The sequence below is a fragment of the Manis pentadactyla genome, chromosome 4 (genome assembly GCF_030020395.1).
Source record: "Manis pentadactyla isolate mManPen7 chromosome 4, mManPen7.hap1, whole genome shotgun sequence".
Lineage (NCBI taxonomy): Eukaryota > Metazoa > Chordata > Mammalia > Pholidota > Manidae > Manis > Manis pentadactyla.
In genome coordinates this window covers 147,212,004-147,235,475 of record NC_080022.1, presented here as the reverse complement: position 1 = coordinate 147,235,475, position 23,472 = coordinate 147,212,004, and the positions used below count along the sequence as shown (strand labels likewise).

The window sequence follows — 23,472 nt, the reverse complement described above, 5'->3', positions numbered from 1 at the left end:
TGGTCAGAAAGGGAGTGCCAAGGTGGCCCAGGGACTCCTCGTGGTGCTGGCCCGCCGAGTCTCCCTGGAGAAGGCCCTCTCCCCTGGGGGCATCAACTCCCCCAGCGCTCTTTCTAGAGGCTGACTCTGGGGCAGCTGGGCATGGCTGGGAACACAGACTTGGGGAATATGGTCTCAGCTCTGCAGGACTTGACAAGCCAGGCTGAAGAGTAACCTGTGTCACTACCCATTCAGGACAAAACACTTGATTCCTGGGGACCCATGTCACGATGAGATTCACCTTCCTCCCTCTCAGACAAGCAATGGTCACAAGCAGGGGTTTTGTGGCAAAAAACCCAGAGAAGGTAGGTCTCTGTCTCACAAAGCCTGTATTCTAGTGGGAGAGTAGGCAGATCATATACAACAAATAAGCTAGATAAACTCCAGAAAGTGGTCAGCATCATTGCAAAAATCAGCCAAGGTGCACTGATAGAGAATAAAGGATAGGAGCTATCTTTAGATCTGATCATTAGGGAAGACTGCTTGGAGGAGGTGTTGATGGACCTGACACTACAATGACGTTCCATGAGCCAAGGAAACACATTCCAGGGAGGGGAAAAGCAAGTGCAAAGATCAGACCAGAGAGAGCAAAGGGGAGGATGAGTGACAGGAGGGCAGAGGGAGCAGGCAGAGGCCAAAACGTGTGAGGCATCTCATGTTTATGCGGAAAGAAACAGGAAGCACTGGAAAAAGACATGATCCAACTTATGTTTCCCAGTGGGCACTCCAGCTGCTGCATGGAAAATGTCATGAGGGGGGAAATGACAAAGTAGGGAGTTCAGGGGCTGCTGCAAGAGTCTGGGGCAAGAGAGGCTGGTGGCCTGGACCACGGTGCTGGAGATGGTGGGCATGGACACAGGTGGCCAGGTCTGCACAGTGTCTTGGGGCAGAGCCCACAGGACTCGTGAAGGGATTGAACAAGAGTGAGGGCAGCGGAGGACTCAGGGGTGGCCTCTTGGGTTTGTGGCCTGAGCAACTGGGTAGATAATGTCACCATTTTCTGAGATGGGAAGAAAAATATGTCTCTGAGTATGGGAGGGAAGGACAAGAGCTCTGCCTGAAACTGGTGTATGAGTCACCTCATCACCTCCAAGTGACTGGAAGTTCACTGGGCGGCTGGAGACCTTCCTGCTGTCTTGCCCTGACCCCTCCCTTCCCACAGAGTACTCTGTCCACACTCAGCCCCAAGTCCGCCCCACCCCCTCCACGGCCGCCAGGTAGCACCCTGGTTCTCAAACCACATCTGGCTTTTGGGCTCTCCCACCTGCCTGAGCCCTGCACACAAATGAGCTTGCCCCTCATGAACCACCCAGATGTGGCACATCACTCATGCCTTTGTGATCAAACACCAGACTCAGTATTCCACCTATGCCTCTCCACCCAGCTGGAAGACCCCGTGCCAGCTGCCACCACAAGGTGCTCTAGGGTCCAAAAAGCCCCCGGCAGCCAGCTTCCACAGGACAGGCTCCTGCCCTGTGCAGACCTGGCTCCCCTCTCAACGACACACATGGGTGGAGCTGGGCCTCCTGCCCGCTTCAGACCTCCAGAGATCCGAGGGAAATCCCTCGAGGAGCTAAGCCCGCTGCCAACAATGTCTGAGGCCTGAGGAAGAAAGTCAGGAGGCACAATCTGGGGTCCCAGCAGACCTGGGTCTGAACCTCAAGTCTGTCCCCATGAAGCGCTGGACTCTCATCGTGTCCCTTGGCCCCTCTGATCCCAACAGTCCTCATCTATTAAGCTGGGATGACAGCGACGAGATGCTGGGCAAGTCATCACCCTTGTGGGGCCCTGGTGTCCTCGACTGTAAGCGACAAGCCCGAGGAGAAGCTGCCTTCCATCTCTCAGGTCTTAGGGAGGAGAGAGGTAAAGGCTGGGGTTGGCCTGGGGGGCTGGAGGGCCCACCCAAATCTTCATAGTCTCCAAGTCCATGATTTTAAATCTGTCACCATGGATTGACCGCTACATGTTCAAATCTGCCTCCGGCATGGCAGAACACCCTGGCAGGCAGTCGGTGGGGAGATGTAGCTCACTGTACATATTACATACGTGCGTGCCCACAGCTGTTAATAATGCTCAAAGAACCTCCATGTCACACAGCAGTCTCTCTCTCAGCCTTCACTTTGGCCACCTCCTTCCCGCCAGCTTCTGAGACGGCAGTGCACACCAGGAACATAAGGGCTGCCAGGGCCGGAGCATGTAAGGTGCTGAGAGCTCCCCAGGGGGTCGTCCCTCCCACCGCCCCCAGCCCCGCCCCTCATGACAGGAACCTTTTATGTCCATGGACTTCCTGTCCAGCAGTCTCTCCTAAGAAAAATTCCTAAATATTCAAGTAGCTTCATAAATAATATTAACCATGATGCTATGTATAATAGCCGACTGGAATTAATCTCTGCCTGGGAAACTACACCACGTATACTCAATCAAAAAATGTACAGCCACTTGAAAAAGAAAAAAAAAGGCTTTACTAATAGTGCAAATATAGGGAAAACATGATGGTCAGTACAGCAAATGAAAAAATATAAAACTGTTTACTCAGGGTTGTATAAACCAGTGTTGCCCATAAGAAATAAAATGCAAGCCATAAACTTACATTTTAATTTTGGAGTAGCCACATTTTTAAAAGTAAGTGTATATCAAACTAATTTAAATAACATTTTATTTCATTGAATATATCCAAAGTAGTGTTATCTCAACATACACTAAACATAAAAGTGATTTTTATTTTACTTTGGTTTTTTTTTGTACCAAGTCTTCAGAATTCAGCACATATTTGAATTTATATCTTTGAAACTATAGCATATCTCAGTATGTACTTCCCACATTCCAAGTACCTAACAGTCAGCCATATCGACTAGTAACTACCTTACTAGATGACATAGGTCTAACCTATTAAAATTTTAAAGAAGACTTAAGTATTAGGTAAAAACAAAAGACTCAAAGGAAATATCAAAATATTAATGATCACAGATTTTCTCTGAGTGGTGGGAATATGTATGTGATTTTTTTCCTCCTCTTCTTTCCAAAAATCTCTTTCTCTCTCTCTATATATAGGTAGATAGATAGAGATAGATAAATATATAGTGAATCCATGTTACTTCCAAAACAATTGCAAGAGTCCCTTTTTTAATATTAGAATAGAAGGGATTTAAGAGATGTGACTAGGTGAACCACACCTGCCCCTCACTGATTTATGCCCCATGAGGGCAATCCTGTAGCCTAACACCCGTACAGGGTGCACGCTCTGTGATGCTAGTTAGTTGGCTGGGTGGGTGGAAAGAGGGAAAAAAGGAGGGAAAAGTATATAATATCATAGCAGTTACAAGAGAAAACTAAACTCAGACCCTTGTTCCCAAATCCCAAAGCTATCACTAGCTGTATGACTTTAAACAAGTTATTTAACCACTCTGTGCTTCTATTTCCTCAAGCATAAAGAGTCAATAATAAGAGTAACTCCTTCCAGGGTTCGGTGAGAACTCAAGTATTTATCACAATGTCAGCTGCACAGCCAGTGTTTCCAGAAATGTTGGCTGTTGTCTTCAGGATGAGCCAATGAACAACTACTGTGTCCAGGCTGCCTGGCTCATAAGGCAGTGGGACCAGGACACACTAAAGCCACCTTGGCCCTGGGTCCCTCCTGTGGCCATTGCCCCGCATCACCCCTCAGTCATCCACAGTGGAGCTGGGGTCTCTGTGTGGTCCCTTTCCTTGATCCCCCAACCTGGGCCCTCACAGCCCGTGTACCTGCACCACCTCCGGCCTCACGTTGAAGGTGTACAGCCAGTCGGTGAAGCGAGGGTAGCTGTTCAGCTCTGCAGTCCTCTCTCCAGGAGCCACACTCAGTTTGCACTGCCGCTGCTTGCAAATATACCGGACCAGCTTCGCCTGTGGGGAGCCCAGAAAAGACTGTTCATTTGGGCCACGTGCACATGGTAGCCGCAAGCACACTGGATACAGGGGAGCTCTGGCAAATGTGAGTAATCTGATAAGGACAGAAGCCTGCCAGATTCCCCTTTGCTTCAAACAGCAGTGAGGCAGGAAATGGGAAGGAGGAGGAGAGGAGAAGGGGCTGGGAAAGCCAGTGGGACACCTGGAGAACCACACACACCCACTACCTCACCCTCGGGTCATGATCCTCAGAGGCTAATGGGCAAGAAGAGAGAATGGGATACAACGTAAGAAGGGGGATCAGGTTGGAGGACGTCAGTAAATGATGACATGGGAGACTAGGGGTTTGGGGAAGATGAGTAATCTTTCACTTAGGATGTTTCCAGTCTAGAATCAGACTCCCTGGGCTCTGTGACCTTGGACACACCTTCCCTATGTCCTTGGACAAATTACTTAACCTCCCCTGACCCAGAAAAGCCTCAGTTTCCTCCTTCAGAGAATGGGGAGAATAATAGAACCTCCCCCTTGGTGATGCTGAGGAGAAATGAAGCACTCAGTGTGTGCCAGGCACATAGTGGGCACCCGGAGTACCACCCATGCCTCTCGGGCTGTGTAGCATACTGGCAAGGGGCCAGGACTTGGGTCCACCAATAGGCTTTCAGGACCCACATCCTGAAATGTATGCACATTTCAGACATGTGAGTCTGTGCATTTTCCAGGGGAAGGGTGTCCACAGCTTTCAAAAGACTTTCAAAAGCCTACTATTTCAAATAAAGTAAATTTAAGTAAGGACAGCCTGGCTTAGGTCAGCTCAGTGATCTCTTTGACAAACACTGGGCTCCGGCCAGGTGTCCTGCACGATATCGAGGAATATGGGGGGCAAGGTGTGAAGGGAGGGCATAGCCTGGGGCTCAGTAAAGAGAAGGGGGAGCTGACCCAAACAAATGGAAATGAGCACAGACCCTGAAGAGGACCAGGGAGCTGCCTGACCTTGTTGCCACCCAATGACCCAGGGACCCTGTGAGAGCTGCAGAACGTTGGTGAGACTCCTGTGGCCTCTTGCTGGTGAGCTTGCCCAGAAGGCGAGCACCACCTCCCAAGTCTCGCACAGGAACCCTGCCATTTGGAGTCATTTCTCTGCTACTTGGCTTGAGTTTTTGTTGTAGGTAATTTGTTCCTTTACCTTTCAGCTGTAAATATCTCAGTATATTTCTCTAAAAGGTGAAGACTCTTTTTGTTAGCACAGTCACAATACTAAAAAATAATAATTAATAATTTATATTTTCAACTATCTAGATAGGCTGCCAATTTCCAAACAGGAGCTCTTGACCATTTTTGGACCATGGACCCCCTCCTGCAGTTGGGGAGGTCCATAATCCCTTTCTAAAAATAATGCTTTTAAAATGCATTTAACAAAATGCTTAGGATTACAATTAAATTTACATCAATTATATTTAAATATAATTATCAAAATATTACTAAAACTGTGATCAAATACTAAAAGCTTCTTTAAGTAAGCTTTAATAACTAACCGTGGGTCTCATAACTATAACTCTGAAGTTGTGATAAGTATAAAGTGCTTTTTCAGAGATCGCCAGAACTGTAACATGATATGAAAACAGCTGCGATTTCTACTAGTGACCGAGTCACACATATCTGCTAAGATGACTGTTCCTTGTTGACTACATCCAAATAGGAAAACATACTAGACTTCAGTTAAGGTTAATGAAAATAAAGGTACAATTATTTTCCCAATTCAAGGACCCCCAGAATACAGACGCCAGGTAAAGAACCCTTGTGGCTAGAGGGATGTGAGGCGTGAAATGAGACCCATGATCACAACAAAACCATTGCTTCCCTGTGAGCCTTTCTGAAATTTTCCCCAGAAACTTTGTCCCAGGCTCAAAATCTGCTAGACGCAGGGGCACTGGACCTTTCCTATGGCCCTGAGCTCTGTGAAGTCCTGCTATCTTCAGAGGGCTTCGTGGCAAGTAGGGACAATTGTTAGAGAGGGAATGCTCAGTTGGAATAAAAGTAATTCCCCTCAATTGTATGTTTTTGAGGTTTAGTGAAACCTAGGCAGAGGCAAACCCATGGCATCCCTGCACCGCATGCCCCTCGAATACCCAGGGCAGACATTGCTAATCAAACATTCTCTGCTGAGGCTTTACCCCTCTGAGCAGACATTGCTAATGGAACACTCTGCTGAGGCTGGCAACTCCATGTTGCTACACAAGAAGCATATCTGCTGTCCCACTACGGAACCTAACTCGTTCCTGGGGACACCTTCGGAGCATGAAGCTAACAAATGTGAAGACACGAGTGCCGCTTTTACCCTACAGAGCTAAGCAGAGGCACTCATGTCCTGCCAGATGATCCGTCCCTCTTAGTTCTCAGTGTGACCAGAGGGCAATTCCAAACTCAGGGCCCCAACCTCCTTTCCCAGACCCATCTCCACCCAATTCCACCCGTGGCCCACTCTGCCCTCCAGCACGTGCACACTCACCTAGGAGCTATTTCTCAAATGCTTCCAGTACTTTCTGACCTCTTGGGCCTCTACTCAAATTGTCTGCTCTGACCAGAAATCCCTCCCTCCTCCAGCCACAGTCCTTGACCTGGCAAGACTTCCCAGGCCTAATTAGAATTCCCCATCTGCCCTTAAGAGTGTGCTATCTACGCCTCTATGGCAGCCCCTATCACAGTGGGCCTCCTTGAACAGAATCTGGGTTCAAATCTAGGTTCTGCCATTTAACAGTTATGTGACTTTGGGGAAGTTTGCTAATTTTTTCTGAGTCTTGGTTCTCCTGTCTGTAACAGGAATGATACTATCTGGCTAGTGGTCTGTTGAGAGGACTAAACTACACAGTATGGAAACCCCCCAAAAGGCTAGGTTAGTCCTTCCGTCACTATGTATCAGGCATTATTTATCAGACTGTCCACCTCATTCATGTCTGTGCCCACACGCCTATGACTGCACTTGGCACATTAGCACGTGCTCAAGGAAACACATGGGCCTCATCCCAACATTAAAACGTTTCTCACAACCAGGCCTTCCCTCCACTCCAAACTGCTTTCAGACTGCAGCTTCAAAGAGCAGACCAAAGACAGGACAATAAATCAAGGAACTGCAAAGTCAAGACCATTCGTTTCCACATGAACTAAAGAGGTCGGGGCAGCTGGCAAACAGCAGCATCAGTGAACCGCCCATCTCCGGCACGATGCCAGACCTCTGGGAGACGATTAACAATGTCCCTTCTCTGGAGGACTTTCTCTAGCTCACCCCTTCCAACATGTCCAGCCCTTTCCAGCCTCCACGCCCTCAGCCCTCTGCCAAGAAGGCTCTTCCCAGTGACCCCTCAGCCTCCCCAACTCAGCTTAGAAAGCTTCAGGAAGCTTCCCCCAAGCCTGCTCCTCAGCCCCCTGCCCTTCCCCTCCTGCAGAACACCCATCGTGGTTCTGGTTTTTCCTTGTCTGCTTCCAGCTTTAGGCTGCAATCTCTGTGAAGCCAGGTCTGTGTCTGGCCACTGCTAGATGCCTAGGAACCAGGAGCACCTGGTACATAGTCTGCTACTGTAAAACCTTAATTGAATGAGTGAACAAATGAACAAGATACATTTTAGCCCCGATGGCACATATTTTCCAAAATGACAGTGGAAAACAAATGCCAATTAGGCAAGTGATAGCTCAAGAGCCCTAGGATCTCAAAAACTAGGGAAAGGTCCCCAGAAGAGGAGTGAATAGGTTCTTTTTTTAAAGGCTGTCAGAGACCCCCCCGCTAGGCAGCACAGAGCCGGCCCGTGGGTAGGACTGGGCAGAACTTGAAGTGATTGCTCACTTGCCCCAGTAACGGGCCATAAGCGAGGCAGCTGAGCCGGGACAGGCAAAGAGGCAGACAAGCAGCAAGCATGCTGTGACCCAGTTGCCAGCAGGTCTGGTGTCCTATCTCCTGGAGCTCTTAAAGAAGAAATTATACCTGCAGATTCAGGTTCTGCTGCAGCAGCAGAGCTGTCCACATTCACGCAGGATGCAGGTGGCTGGTGCGCAGCAGCCCCCATCCAAGCAAACTTCTCACTTTCCTGAGAGCCAGTCAGTCACAGATGCACCCAAGGGCTACTTTCCCAGACAAACCACAGCGGGACCTGCCAGCCCAGCCCCAGGGGATGACAAGGGGGCCTTTCATGAGTAGTATCATTTTTTATTAACCACAAAACCGCCAGATATAAAATTTCCAGAATAGAAAAACACCTGGGGGTTCAGTTTTTCACCTGGCCCAACAGCAGGAAGGAAAGAATCATTAGTATTTTGGCTGCAGGGGAGGACCCCAGGGTGAAACTAAGTCTCCGCACCCACCCCAGTATTCTTCTGCTCCATGAATATGTGCCCGACCCCAACCCTCATGCTCTGCCTGCTTTATAGAAAACCCAGTCAGCCCCCAGAGAGGTGGTTATCACAGACACACAGTACACAGCAGGTGCTTCCTAAGTATTCTTGGCTGGAAGATCTAGGCTTTGGCCCCAGCTTTGACATTTAAGATCAAGGATCTTGGTGAAATTCCCCTTAGTTCAGCTTTAAGCTCACCATAAAAAGGATATCATTTTATGGAAGTTGGGGCCACTATATGCAAAACTGCTTGAAAGAGGGGTAATGTACAGGTCCCACCATGTTCCTGTTGGTTACCACAACCATATCCAGGAGGCAGCACGGCTCTGTGGGGAAGTCTGCCCCTCAAGACAGCGGACCTGGCCTCAAAGCCCCTCGTCAACACACTCCCTCCGTGGGTGAAAGCAGATTTAACCTTTGGCCTCAGTTTCCCCACCTGTAAAATGGGGTTGATCTACCTCAAAGGGCTGTTGTGAAGATTTACATGAGGACATATGGATGTAAACTTTTCAGCAAAATGCTTGCAACAAGGGGAAACAACATGTCCAGTGGTGGCTGTAGTGGGGGGTGTCCTTGGCCAGCTGTCTTCAGGTTCTGTGACAATCTCCTTGGGCAACAGGGAAGATGTGGGTAAGATCAGGTCCATTTCAGAGCTGGGCTACAGAGGACCCCCAAAGCTGGTGTAGGCCTTCAGGAAAGTGCTGGTGGAACTCACAGTCAGGGACGTCTATTTTAAAGGCAAGAGGGCCTAGGCCCAGCTCACAGGTGGACTCTGGGGAACCTGAGTCCTCCATTTCCTCAGAGTGCTCACGCCCCCACCGTCAGCACCTGAGGACATGACTGGAGTGTGCCTACACCCCTAACCTGGCACCCCGATCAACCTCACGTAACCTGCCACCTTAGCTGCTCCAGTGGGACTGACATAGGCCTCCCAGGCTGCTCTGGGCATCACATCTATGGAGGCCCGTCAGACATCCCTGAAGAACAGACACCCGTCAGAGCTCCTGAAGCACCTGCTGTTGAAAGAGAGAAACTTCCACAGGGACAGGAAGCAGCTCCAAGAACTGCAAAGGGCACAGGACCCCAAGAGGCCTGCACCTCTGCTCTGCCGAAAGCTCCTAAGTGCTGGGACCGCAGCCTCCCAGGGAAGGCCCTTTCCACTGGGCCCAAACCTGCCTCCTGGTAGCTGGCACCCGCGGATCCCAGGTTCACCGATGAGTGAATCACATTGTCACAGGCAACCTGCAGGCCAGGCTGATCTGGGACGCTGGCTTCTTGGAGGCTATAGAAACCTTGGAGGATATAGACATGCCTTGGAGGCAGCCACAGTGGTACTGCAGCTGGAGCTGCCCTGCCTCTGGGAGAGGGAGAGGGAGAGGGAAAGGGGGAGGGGGAAGAGGAGAGGGAGAGAGGGGGAGGAAAAAGGGGGGAGGGGCAGACATGCAGGCTGAAACAGTTGCCCTGGCAGAAACCTGCTGTTCCACAGAGCTGCCTCCAGCCATTGTGCTGGACAGGCCAGGCGGTGTAGTGGTGATGGCTGGGCAAACATCCCACCCAGCACCTGCTCCAACGGGTCAGGGTCCGTGCCGACCACTTGTTACCCGTTGCACCACCGCCAGCAGGAGCCAGGGCTTCATAGCCAGGTCGTCCTGCTCAGCCTGTAAGCCCAACCTTGATGAGGAAGAACATAAAGGCTTTTGGCTGGTGCCACTTGGATTACTCCTTACCCAAGCTTTTGTACCTTTGTAAATACATCTTTCTGGAAAACTGACTTTGGCAACAAAGTCAGCTGCACCCTAAAACTGCAGTGTCTTCGGGAAAATCCCCTTCTGTGGGAGGCCCCCAGATCCAGGCTGTGGAAGTGGCTGGATGCCAAGACACTTGTCACCCTAAGTCTGACCGGACGTTGGCACTGCAGGACCCTGAGCAGAATGCTGCCCCTGTCCCTATCCCATGTGTTCACATCTCAAGCAGGGCAGGCAGTTCTGTCTATGGGGTAGATGTCACAGATGTTGAATTATAAAGACAGTTAATCTCAGGTACAGGTAGAGATGGACACCAGATTCCCATGTACAGCAGTAGACTCTCAATTACGGATATCATGTCAATACTCAGTTATCAACCCTAGCAGTAATAATGATTTCCATGACATAGTACCATATCATCTTCTCTCCCTGGATTCTCAATGAAAATCCAGGAGAAAGGAATTGCAGTAGATCCCTGAGAGTACAAGAGTGATGTCCCAACCTTCCCACAACCCCAAAGCTAGCCAGGTCCCTAAGCATATCATTCTTCCCACAAAACACAGTTGTGTACAAATGAAAATGTCACAATTCCTTCCAGACTCTTGATGGGAAGTACTGTGCACTCAACAGCAAGTGGAGAAAAACAGAGCTGTGTTGAGACACCAGTGCTGGGCAGCCTGCTTGGCTCACTCAGTGGCTAAGGGACACCCACCCACCCTACAGCCATGTGCAATTCTGAGTCAGGCCCAAGCACAATGACAAGTAGAGCTCATTGCTCAGGGTCACTCACAAATAGTCAAATCCCATGGGCTAAGTCATGACACTTAAAGTGTATTTATTATTCCCATTTTACAGGTGAGGAAACTGAGGCACCAAGAACCTTGTAACTTTCTCAAATCTTGAAAGGACTCAGACCTTAACCCAGCACTCTGTTTTTATGTACCATACCACCCCCAAATAATGACTCCTGCTATCCACCCCCCACAAAGCCTATCTAAGCTATCCTGACCGACACAAGCAGGGTGGCAGTGAGCAGGGTTTACCTCTCTTGCAGCTTGAGGCTGAAAATCCAGCAGTGCCCAGACTGTTCCAGGCAGCGAATGCTCTGAATAAAAGCCACAGGCTGCCCCACATTCTCCAAATGTGTCCAGTCACACAATGGGCCACTGCTGCTGGTCCTGATTTGCTGTACCCTGTCCTCTGGGCTATACCCAACCCCTGGCTCCAAACCAGCTCTGGGTGCATTGAAACTAGTCACCACTCTGCCTGGTACCTGGGTCCACACTTCCCAAGAGACCCCAGAGTGCTTTGCAGAGAAAAGTGAGGTGCCTGGATGGCCACTCCACACACCCATTCTCCTACCCTCGGCTCACTCAGTCCTCCAGCCAGCAGACAGTTTGGGGTCCTGCCTTCAGCTCTCCGAACACTTAGGAGGCCCTAACTCCCACCTCCCAGCTAGGCAGCACTGTACTCTTAAGAGGACATCCACAGCAGGCATTGCTAGTGACAGGTCCCTATCCACCTCGCCACAAACTTCAGGAAGTCACCAAAGTCCTCGCGACTTACTCCAGCCTTCCCTAGGTGTCCCTGAGGCTGCCGCGTCGGCCCCAGTGCCACGGCTCTGCCCAGGGGTCAGGGCTGTCCCTGCCACTTCTCCTGCCTCCTCCCTAAAGCTGGAGTTCGCTTCTGGGGACCTCCTGCCAGCGCAGCCAGTGAAGCAGTCTGCTCTGGCTGCCATGCCAGTGTGTTACAAAATGATTTCTGAGAATGTAAAGAGGCCCCTGGAGGTTGTGACGCAGCTGACAGCCCCCCACACAGGCGTGGGCCGACCACAGCACTTGGCTCCAAGATGCCAGCCTTGGTCCCTGGCCCCAGCACTCCGCACCTCATGGAGCCAAGGGTACCCAGCAGGGCTGCCCTTAGAGGGCAAGGGGTAGACAAGCAACAGCACCAGGGGAGGCGGGGTGAGGAGAAGAGAAAGTGACCTCCATCCTCGAGCCAGGCATTTCTCAACCAGCCACCCTTTGCCGACTCTGCCCAGAGCCTGTGCTCTCCCGGGGAAGCTGCCAGATGTGCGTACTTGTGCAGAGACCATCTCCCCGTCAAGCCTTCCACCAGCAACCCTGCCCTGACGTCAAACTCGGAGTCGGGGAACTTCAAACACAAACAAACAAGTCTGCCCGACCACAAGTGGAGCCCTTCCCAAGGAGGCCAGGGGTGAGCGGCCAGGGCTGGGAACTCAGGGCTTCCCGTCCTTCCGTGGCTCCCCTGGGGCTGCGGGCTCAGGGCTATGACAACAGGCAGCAGAAGGGATGTTCAAACCGAGGCTGAGACAGCATTGGCTCAGTCTTTGGCCTCGCAGATGGGGCCAGCACAGCAGTGCCCACAGGAGATCCTGCCCAGAAGCACTGACAAGTTAGTTAACTTCCTCTGTGCAATTAGCACCCCCATCAGATAACATCTCACATTCTAATGGTGCTGGGAAAGGAGAGAGTCATGTGGCTTAGAAGCACTTACGAAGCTTTCTGGGAAAGACAGAGCTTGAGCTGGGCCAGAATGGATGGCCAAGAACCCAAGTTTTCTCAGCAACACCTGCTACCCTATCTCAGGCTCCACTGAGGCCATGAGACTCAACAGGAAAGATTTTCAAGAGGAAGGCATTTCCCTGACCTAAATATCCTAAGACAGCTCCCACCTGAGAAGCCCAGGGTGCGTCAAACAAAGATGCTCTTCTGGAAGCAATCTTTACCTTGAAAAGCTGGTGAATAAACTGTCTCGTGGCTGCCCTTCTAGTGGTGCTTCATGCCTCAATTCCATTATGAGCCCCCAACACTCTGTGTGTATTTTAGAACCAGCAGTTCTTGGGGGCTGTGAGGATAAAGTGGACTAGGCACAGGGACGTGGCTATAAGCAACCCAGTCTGTAAGCTTGAGAAGCTCACACAGTGTGGGCGACAGATGTGTCCCCAGATGGACCCTACCAGGGAACTGTGGGAGGCAAAGAAAAGCAGTAGGTATGCCCGCCCTCAGCATCCCAGACGCAGCCCCAGTGCCCAGGGTTTCTGCTGGAACATTGAGAGTACAGCAGATGTCAGGAGCCACAGGTGTAGTGTCACCCACAAACCAGACGTCCCAGTCAAACACTTAACTCTGCATGCCTGTCTGAAGTCTGCCAGGCCCAGGGAGCAGAGCTTAGCCCCCAGTCCCTTGTCCACAAGAGGTAATCCCAGAGAAGTTCTGAGACTATGCATTAGAAGGGACCTGCGTGTGAATTACGATGCGGAAGCCTAGGAAAAAAGGCAGAGGGTGTGCCCAACAGCCAAGGAGGACTCCTGTCCATGGGCCCCTACCCCTTACTTGCCCTGAAGACCTGGTCCCCTGGAAACCACTAGAAGGGAGGGATGGGGGCAGGTAAGGCACTGTGAACTCTGATCTGAAAGCATCTGCTATTAGTAGGAGATTGTGCCAAATGCTCAGGAGAGAAAAAGTCTTCCTTTCCCGGAATATGATGGTTTGCCCAGCAGCTCAGGCCATCACTGAAAAAGGGAAAGGGCTGTGCAGGGGCACAGTCAAGGGCAGGTGAGTGCACCAGGTACCAGGGTCAACTAATGCGATGACGAGCTTCCCTGGATGATCATGGGCACTGCGTTTGGTGCTGCATTACCTACCTAATATCCATTCCTGACTTCTTCCTTGCTCACAGGCCAATTTTGTTTTGGCCAGCACTGGTCTGGGGTCAGAGGCTCCCTACCCCAATTTCACAGCACAGTAACACAAGCCCCAGCTTCAGAGATTCCCACGTAATTGACCTGGGATAGGGTCCCAGCATGGTTCCCTTGATGGTCCAGTCCCCACTTTCAGCCTTGCTTGAAGCTAGCTATGTGTGACAGTTCTGGCCAATAACGCAAGGACGCATCCACTGAACTGCTGGGAAGGTGTTTGCTGTCCTTACTGGTGGGACAGTCTCTGAGGCTGCCCACCACTCCTCTTCCCACTCTGAAGATTAGAACTGCCCGGAGTGGTCCAGAGAACCAGAGACACCAGCACTGTTTGGCTGCTGAACCAACATGTGAGCCACCTAACTCTAAAATGCTCATTGTGGGAGAAACACAATGGACTATTTGTTGAAGTCACATTTTCTGTTACTTGCAACCAAAAGCAGTCCTTTCTGCTGACATTTATTAAGCCCGATGCTATTGCAAACCTCTTTCTAAGGCTATCATTTCTAAGGCTAGAGCTTCCTGTTGGCTTCCAGACAGTGTGCAAAAGAAAAAAGAAGGTATCCCTTCATTCTTCTTGGGACCACATGCCATCCAAAAGCATTCCTCTAAAAGCCTATCCAAATTTCAAAGAGCCACTTTTTATGAAATCCACTTTATCAATTTTTATTTTTTGGTTTGTTCTTTTTCTTTCCTAAGAAATGTTTGCCAAGCCCACATTTCCAAAGATGTTCTCCTATGTTCTATAAGTTTTATAGTCTTCTCTTTTTTGTATAGGTCATTCGATTCACTTTGAAGCAATTTTTGTATTCCAGGACTATTTTTAACCACAACTGTACAGTGATTTTTTTTTTGAACTGGATATTCCTATGTGCCAGGCATTGTGTTCTGCATTGTTTTGGGTACTGTCTCAGCTAATACCCACATTAATCCGGTGAATGGTATTATCATAGGGCCTTCTGGGCCATCCAGCCCACAACAGCTGATGCCACATGAAACATGCCACTTCAGTGCCACAACAGAGGTCTGTGTACTTGCTGCGGGATCCCAAGGAGACTAGGTCTAACCAGGCAGTGGGGTGGCTGAGACCCCAGGAAGGCGTCAAAGAGGAGGTGACCCCTAAAATGAGCTCAACAGGTTGACACAAATGATGACACAAAATGAGGACACAAGGTATGGCACATAGAGAGTAAGGGGCAGGGAGGGCACTCCTGGAAGTCAGGCACGAGCAAAGACCAGAGTCACAAATGAACTTTTTTTTTTTAAAGGATATAGCAAGTAGCTGGCAGCTAGAGGGGATGGGGAAAGGATGGAGAGCAAAGTCAGCCAGCGGGCACTGCCAGCTCATGCAGGTCCCGGGAGGCCACACTAAACCGTTTGCACTCAATCTTGCAGGCGCAGGGAGGGAAGCAAAGGAAGAAACGTAATCAGATTTGCATTTTTGACAATCATCACTCTGGAAACCATGTGGAGGACAGACTGAAGTGGGTGTGGAGAAACCAGAGACAGGAAAATCAATTAAGAAGCCATCGCAATTTAGCAAATGATGAGAACAAAAGGTGATTTAGTTAGTGGCAATGTGGGTGGAAAGGAAGGAGCAGATTCTAGAGATGTTTTATTGGCATTTATACTATGAAGACCAGACTTCCCTGCTGGCTTGTCCAGGGAATTACTGGCATACCAGCACCCTGGAATGCAGGAAGCTGAAGGGCTGAGTTTCTCCTACAGATGAGCCAACAGAGCCGAGAGCTCCATCTGTTTCACTTACTGTGACCTGGCACTTCACGCGGGAGGGGGCCTGTACCTGGCAGAAGCCTTTGGCTGAAGGTCCAACTTGGCAAGGGTATTTCAGCCCACAAACAGCTCCCAGCCCAGGTGTCTCCCCGCTCCTGAGCTCTGCCCCTTCCCTATCCTCCCAGACAGAGGGGAAACCTGCATTTACCAATAACAGAAGTCCCAGCTCCCACTTTTCCTGGCAGCCCCCAAAGGTAGGTCAGACAGGGGCTGGAGAGAGGCAGCATTTGCCAGAGTGGCCAGACCCCAGAGGTGATTTCTCCAGCCAGCCATGGGCTACTCGTTCTGTTCTCACATGTGCAGGCAGCATGCTACCCCATAAAGGAGAGTGGGCCCAGGCTTCCTGGGTAGAGAGAGAGGGCTCCCCCTATCTTAATCAGAAAGTTCACAGGGATTAGAGTCAGACTCAAGTTCAAACTGACCCCTACTTCCTCCCAGCTATGGGAATGTGGGCAATTGACAGCGCCTGTGGGCAATGTCTCTGAGCCTTTATTTCCTCTGTTGTAAATGAGGTGGGAAAGATCAGCCTCAAAAAATCACTCTGAAGGCAAAATGATACAATGCATGTGTCCTATCTCCTTTCTCTGCAGCCTTAATTGTGGAAATAGGCCAGGCTTTGACAGCTGATGGGGAGACTGGGGCAGCAGGGTGCGGAAGACCTCATAAGGCAAGTGCCTGAATGCAGGTGTCAATTATTAAGCTGCTGGTGCATCTGCAGGCTCCCTATAGAACAAGAATGAGCAGCTATAGAAACAAAGAGCTCTGAGCACAAGATGTTCTCCTCGTACCCCAACCCTGGAGCAGACAGCATGACTTTAAATTAGTAGCTTAAAACCAACCATTCCTGAAGCATTGAGTCCCATTGGGGTCACACCTAGTTGGGGACCCCTTGATGCCTCTTAGGCAAGGGAGGGTGTGGGACAGCTTGATGAAGACATCCACACATCCTTTCATAAGGGATCTTGCAGGCCATTCAATTACCTACGACCTTCTTCGTTATAAAGTCAAAGCTCTCTTCTTAAGGGATTATTTTATCTGGGCAGAGGAAGGTAAGGAAATAGGGGGTTTAAGATGGAATTGCAGTGGGGTTCAGGTGACATCAGCTCTGGGAGACAGAAGGAGTGGGACCATCCTAATAAACAATGGCCAAAGGCTACAGGATTTTTCTCCCTGAGCCCCATGCACCCCAGTTGACACAGCTGTAATTGGGCTTACATCACCAACACTATCATCAGTGGAGAGTAAGAAAGGGCTCAGAGAACAGAGTATCTGTTGAGCTGTCCCAGGAATGCCAGCCAGACGTATGGTGAGGGGAGGTCAGGGGCTTGGGCCTAGAGTCCAAAAGATGTGGGTTCAAATCCCAACTGTACTGCTGTTCAGTCCCCTCAACTTGGGTTAAGTTAATCTCTCTCAGTTTCCCTACCTGTAAAGTGGGGGAATAATAATACGTCCTTAATGGGAGGGAGATATAAAGCACTTAGCACTAGGCCTGATGGATGATTAACCCTCATCGACAGTCATCTTTATCATGAGAATTCCAGTATCTTGCTATCTTTGAAAGCAGTTAAATTCTCATGTGCTTCTTGCTTTAAGATTCTTAACCATGTTACTGAATGAGTCCATTTACACGGCAAATCCCAAGCTACTCTCGTGTGTTCCTTGAAAGGGGGTAAATGCAGACGAGGCCAGGGAAGGCTGGAGCACACTCATGGCCGAGGGCGGCCTTCCTGACCCCTGCTTTCATTCCTGGGAGGTCACGAGGGCAACACACAAGCCCACCTGTGCTATGTGAACCCCTGCCTGTGGGCTGAGCAGAAGAGCCAGGTGCACTAGGACAGCTATTAAGATGCAGGCAAGCTGAGGAAGCAAGCAGAGGGGCAGGCATGGCAACCACCAGGCTAGGCACACAGCTGTACTGTGACAGGGGTTTGACACATCTCAAGGATACAAACAGGCAAGAATGCACACACCATACAAACCTGGCACCCTGGACAAGCTCCAGTGGAACAGAGAGAAGCCCCATTTCGAAATAAATGTAGCCAGTGGGCTGCCAGCCTCCCAAGAAGTCAACTAACCACCCCTTCGTGAAGAAATTAGATTATAGAATAATTAGATAGTAACCCTGACAAGGCATTTAGTACGTGCCAGGCATTGCTTTAAGCACTTTAATCCCCATAACAAACCTGCCCTACACCACCCCCATTTTATAGAGAGGTTAACTGAGGCCAAGGAGCTGTCTCAAGTCACACAGCTAGTAAGTGGCAGAGCAAGGACTTAAACCCAGGCAGTTTAACTGCTGAGTCCACACTCTAACCATAGGCTACATCACATTCCTGACTGACTGTGATGTTTGGATCACCTACTGCGAGCCAGTTCATGCTGGGCATCCTGGAATGAAGATCCTCCTTTATAAAGGAGGACCCAGAGGCTAAGGGAGCCAGCCCAGCGTCTGGTACATGCTGGAGCCGACTTCAACACGGTGAGGCCTCATGATCCAGGCTGCCCCTCCCGACTTGGGACACTGGGTTTGACCTTATAGTAGGTGACCATGCCCTGCACCCTTCCCACTGTGCTCCACCAGTGGTACAGATGCACCACTGACAGCACACAAACTCAGGGGAGACTCTGCCATCTGGCCCAGAGAAGGCCAGAACCTTCTAGAAGGCCTGGAGGACCAGTAGAGGCTGGGAGAAAACCCAGCAGCCTTGACCCTTCCTCCACTCACAGTCATCTCCTCCTGGGCCCACCATCCACACTACCCCTTCCCATCTGTCTGCAGGAAGATCTAGAGCAAGAGCCTACTGCTGGGCCCCAATCATAAGGGCTCTGCATATTTAGTCTTCTGATGTAACAACTCAAGGTAGAGACACACACACAGGCTCTTGCATAAGACCTGATTTCCTTCACACACAGACCTCAGGCAAGTGGTGACTCTGCAGGCCGGGGTACCATGTGGCCAGACAGAGCAGAGGCACTGGCGGCCACACCTCAGGCCTGCTCGACTGCACAGGATGACACACGTGTCACATTGCTGAGGTGGCTGGTTCTCCCAGAGCCTGTTCCCAGGTGACACAGATACTTTACTTCACCCTCCAGGTACAGGAGAGCTCACCAATGCAGGGAAAAACCTGGGCAAATCCTAACAGGCTCTAGGTCTCCTGCCTGCCAGTCTTTGCAGTTACTTGGACTGAGGACCAGGCTGACCAGGAAGGGCTACTGGCAGTACTGGACACTTCTTGAAATATCTGAAGTACCTTTACACCACAAAATCCTTGAATGTTCTAAATTGAGGAGAGCCTTTAAGGTCATCTCACATATACAATAAATAACAGAAGCCCAGGGCAGGACAGTGACTTAGTCAAAGAAACACAGAAAGTCAAAATGCAGCACCAGGACAGAACCCCAGTCTCCTGGCTCCTGCCCAGTGCCCTTCCCCCCATGCTGGATGGCAGAAGGCCTGGTTCAACCTGCTGCAAGGGCAAGAAGCTTAGCTGGGCCTCTGGTTCCTTATTTTTATTTAGCAAATCACGGACTACTTAAAGAAGTTTATAAATGCTAACTCATTTCATTGGAGAAGGTAAGTATTATTATCATATCTGCGTGGGGGTGAAAGTAAGACACAGAGATTATTAAGTAACTGTCAAGAGCAGGCTGTGAACCCAAGTAGTGTTCCTCTAAGTCCAAGCCCTGGACTGTTGGGCCATGCTGCCTTCATAAGTGCAGCCCCTCAGGGGGACAGTTGGGTATACGAGCTCCGCGGCATGCCCTGAGCAGCTCTTTAGAGGAGTGGGACTGCAGACAACTCCAGGACTGCTCCCGTCCCTGCAGCCCCCATAGGGCTCATTCAGGGGAGGCAGGGAGCAGATCGCCATGCAGGATCTGAGTACGGGCCCAGCCTGCAAGGGGACACAGGTGCTCACCATAAACTCCTATGGGGACCTGGGAAGTGTGACGAGAGCGTACTGTTGGGGAGAAGAGCTTCGCCAGGTCCCTGACCTGTGGCCCCTCCAGAAGCTCTGCACGCCTCCCCTGCAGGCTCTGCAGCTCTGGGCCTAAGAGAGGAGAGGAGGGGCCGGCTGTGCAGCGCCCAGGCCTTCACCCACAGGCATGATTCTGCACTCTGGTGTGGCTTCCTCGAGGCTCAAGCACTTGAGTTTTCGTCCTGAAAAAGGAAGCCATTTCTCAATATGTTGCTACACACGGATACTGAGAAACCTAAACCAAGAGGCAAATGAGGCACTGGCCACAGCGGGAGGAGGGAGGGGAGGGCTCGTATGGGTCAGTTGACCTGGGTGTGCAGCTGAAGAAACGTCAAGGGGACACTGAGCATGACCGTGACCATCCTGGTTCACAAGAGTGACACAGTGGGAACAGCCCACAGCCCAACAACAGCAGCAAGGCTGAGTGGGTTACGGTCAAACCACGTGAAGTATTACAAAACCATGGAGCGAGTTTACGAAAACATGGGAAGTTTCTTGTGTTCTACTGAGTGACAAAGGCAGACAAAAGAACCATGCGATAAACAGCTACAACTATGTGGGGGAAAAACTCAAAACACTTTTGCCTAGAGAATGCAAGGAGAACAGAAATGTCAGCCGCAAGTGAACTGAGTTTGAGTGGGAAAGCTCTAGATAATCATTTTCTTCCTCCTACTTTTCTGTTTTCCAAATGTTCTATAATTACTACGTACGGATTTTATAAGGCTATTAGTGATAATAATATATTTTAAGTTGTCAAAGGAGGAAAATGGAGGGTGGTGGTGATTCTCTTCCAGCAAGAGGAGAAAAGTCTGGGTAGGCAGCCAACGATCCATGTCGTATTTGAAGTGGTTTGCTTAGGGCCACCATGCCCAGCCTTCCCACAAAGGGTGGCATGGCTGGTTACTCCACCTGCCCTGCTGGGTCTCAGATGGAGCAACCCTCTCTGATTCAGAGGGAAAAGAGGAGGAAAGGAAGAGCACAACTTGGTAAGCTGGCATGAGATTCATTTTGCCAAATTAAAAAAAAATTTAAGAACAGTGTGTGTCTGTCCATCTATCCATCCACCATCCATCCATCCAAGAATATCAAGTACCTAACTAATTACCAGCACTGCGCTAGGCCATTTCTTACCTTAAAGACTAGATTCTAGCAGGGGCCAAAGACGCCAAGTTACAATGCAAAGGAATATTTTACAAGTTGTTCTCCTATACAAGCTGCTGTGAGAAGTCAGGGGTGAAAATAAAAATAACTTCCAGCCTCAGAGAAATGACAAGTAGCAGGAAACGGACTGTGGAAAAAGTGGGCTTTGACCTGGGTCTTGAAGCACAAGTAGGAGCCCATGAAAGGATTAAGAAAATAGGCCAGGGAAATACACACGCTTATCTCAGAGGAAAGTTACAAGACACAAGCAATCAAAACAAACGTCTCCACCATAATAATACTCAAGGAAATGCAAAATGAAAACAAATGGTGTTTTGGCGGTGCTGGGAGAGTCCCTAGTGTGCGCTGCTGTGAGAGCACTGAGAGGTGCAGCCTTCCTGGAGGGCAGTCGAGAAATAGCACAGTAGCAGAGACAAGAGGGGACATGCTTTGAGCCAGTCATTCCATTTCTAGGAATTTATCCTACAGAAACAATCAAGCTTTGAGCATAAGGCTATTCACAAAGTGTAACTTAAAAGACAATCATGGGGAAGTGGGTGACTACATTCTGGTGTGTTTCTATAGCAGAAAGTTATGCAGCAACCAAAAAAAAAATCCCCACTTGCAAAGACTATTTAATGACATGAGTAATGCCCTTGATACAGTAAGTTAACAACTCAAGAAAACTACATATACAATATCATCCTAGTTTATCCTTCAAAAATTTTTTCTTCTTCAGCTTTATTGAGGTCAATTTCTATTTTATAGCAAACTACATGTAACAAAATTTAAACACTAGAAATATAGGACCTTATTTTGATGTTTTTACTTTTTTGTATTTTCTACAAAGAACACGTGGTCTTTTTAGAATCACACAATATTATTATTCAAAATGAAAGAATTATAGGTGGGATTTCAATGGGAGGATAAGGGGGCACTGCAGACTTAGAAAACAGCATAGGTCAGAAGCAGAGAAATATAGATCTGTCTGTGGAGGAGAGATGAACTTTAAAGTCAGAGCTGGGCTCAAATCCTGGATCCATTATTTTCTAGCTATGTGATCTTAACAAATTACTGACCCACTCTCGAGCTTCAATTTCCTTCAAAGACTAACTGCTTTAACTACTACGGAGCATCTACTTGATACACTGGCCCCCATTAATTCTCTCTCAGAAGTAAACAAAGTTAGAGCCCTTTCTACTGACCAAGGAAACAAAATCCATTCTGCACACACACAGGTGAGGTAGGAACACTCATTTATAAGATACACCATCCATGTAAGAAAAGCATGTGGTGCAAACTAAAACCACAATGAGATATCACCTCACACCAGTTAGGATGGCCAACATTCAGAAGACAAGAAACAACAAATGCTGGGGAGGATGTAGAGAAAGGGGAACCCTCCTACACTGCTGGTGGGAATGTAAATTAGTTCAGCCATCGTGGAAAGCAATATGGAGGTTCCTCAAAAAACTAAAAATAGAAATACCATTCCACTCTTAGGAATTTACCTAAAGAAAACAAGATCCCTGATTCAAAAAGACATATGTACCCCTATGTTTACTGCAGCAGTATTTACAATAGCCAAGATACGGAAGCAACCTAAGTGTCCATCAGTAGATGAATAGATAAGGAAGATGTGGTACATATACACAATGGAATATATTCAGCCATAATAAGCAAACAAATCCTACCATTTGCAACAACATGGATGGAGCCAGAGGGTATTATGTTCATTGAAATAAGCAGGCAGAGAAAGACAAATACCAAATAATTTCACTCATTTGTGGAGTATAACAACAAAGCAAAACTGAAGGAACAGAACAGCAGCAGACTCACAGACTCCAAGAAGGGACTAGCGGTTACCAAAGGGAAGGGAGGAAGAAGGGGATTAAGGAGCATTATAATTGCACACACAATGTAGGTAGGTCATAGGGAAGGCAGTACAGCATGGAGAAGATAAGTAATGACTCTATAGCATCTCACTATGCTGATGGACAGTGACTGCAATGGGGTGGTTGTGGGGACTTGATAATATGGGTGAATGTTGAAACCACAATGTCGCTAATGTGAAACCTTCATAAGATTGTATATCAATGATACCTTAATTAAAAAAAAACCCAAAACTTAAAAATGAAAAGCATTTGGGGAAAATAAATAATAAAGGTAGTGTACAATGTATCCCAATTTCAGAAATATTTAACTACAAAGATATCTGTCCTAAAAATCAATAAAATATGAAAATTTCTCTTCTAAAGATGGTGATTACCAGCAGGAAACATTTGGTCATAGCCCAAGACATTAATGTTGTTCTCTTGCTTCTTTTATAGTCTGATTTGTGTCCAAAATGAGGAAATAGACAAGAAGTCAGGCTCAGTTCCTAAGCAGACCTGATTGCCATAGGGTAAGTCCCCACCCTCTTCAGCCACAGCTCTGGATTGGAGAGCTCTGCTCTCAGCCTGCCTGGACCCGGCCTAATACTGTTCCAGTCTGACACTTAGGGAGAGAATTCAGGCAAAATTCTGAACCAAAAGTCTTTCCAGCTCACCTGGGGTGTCCTTGGCCCCAACCAGCCCAACCTCTTTCAGATGAGGAAGGCACCCTAAAAGCATTGAGAGTAAGCAGCTACACCTGGAAAAGCTTACTGCTGGGAAAGAGTCCTTTTCCCACCATCTGTCTCCTCCTGTTCAGGCCCAAAGGCTTGGGACATTCTCTCAGCTGTTCACTTCTTTACTTCTTCCCCCATCTGCCTCAGTCTCTCTGATTCACTTAAACTGCCCACACATGTGGC

The 23,472-nt window shown here is 49.1% G+C and overlaps 1 protein-coding gene across 14 annotated transcripts in view; it reads right to left on the bottom strand.

Moving 5' to 3' along the window:
* KSR1 (kinase suppressor of ras 1) overlaps positions 1-23,472 on the bottom strand; it is a 141,189-nt gene that overhangs the window by 58,902 nt on the left and 58,815 nt on the right. For all 14 annotated transcript variants that reach the window (XM_057501146.1, XM_057501150.1, XM_057501137.1 and 11 more), the window contains exon 2: positions 3,781-3,921. In XM_057501146.1, the coding sequence (XP_057357129.1) occupies positions 3,781-3,921 (141 nt within the window). The remainder of the gene's footprint in view (positions 1-3,780; positions 3,922-23,472) is intronic.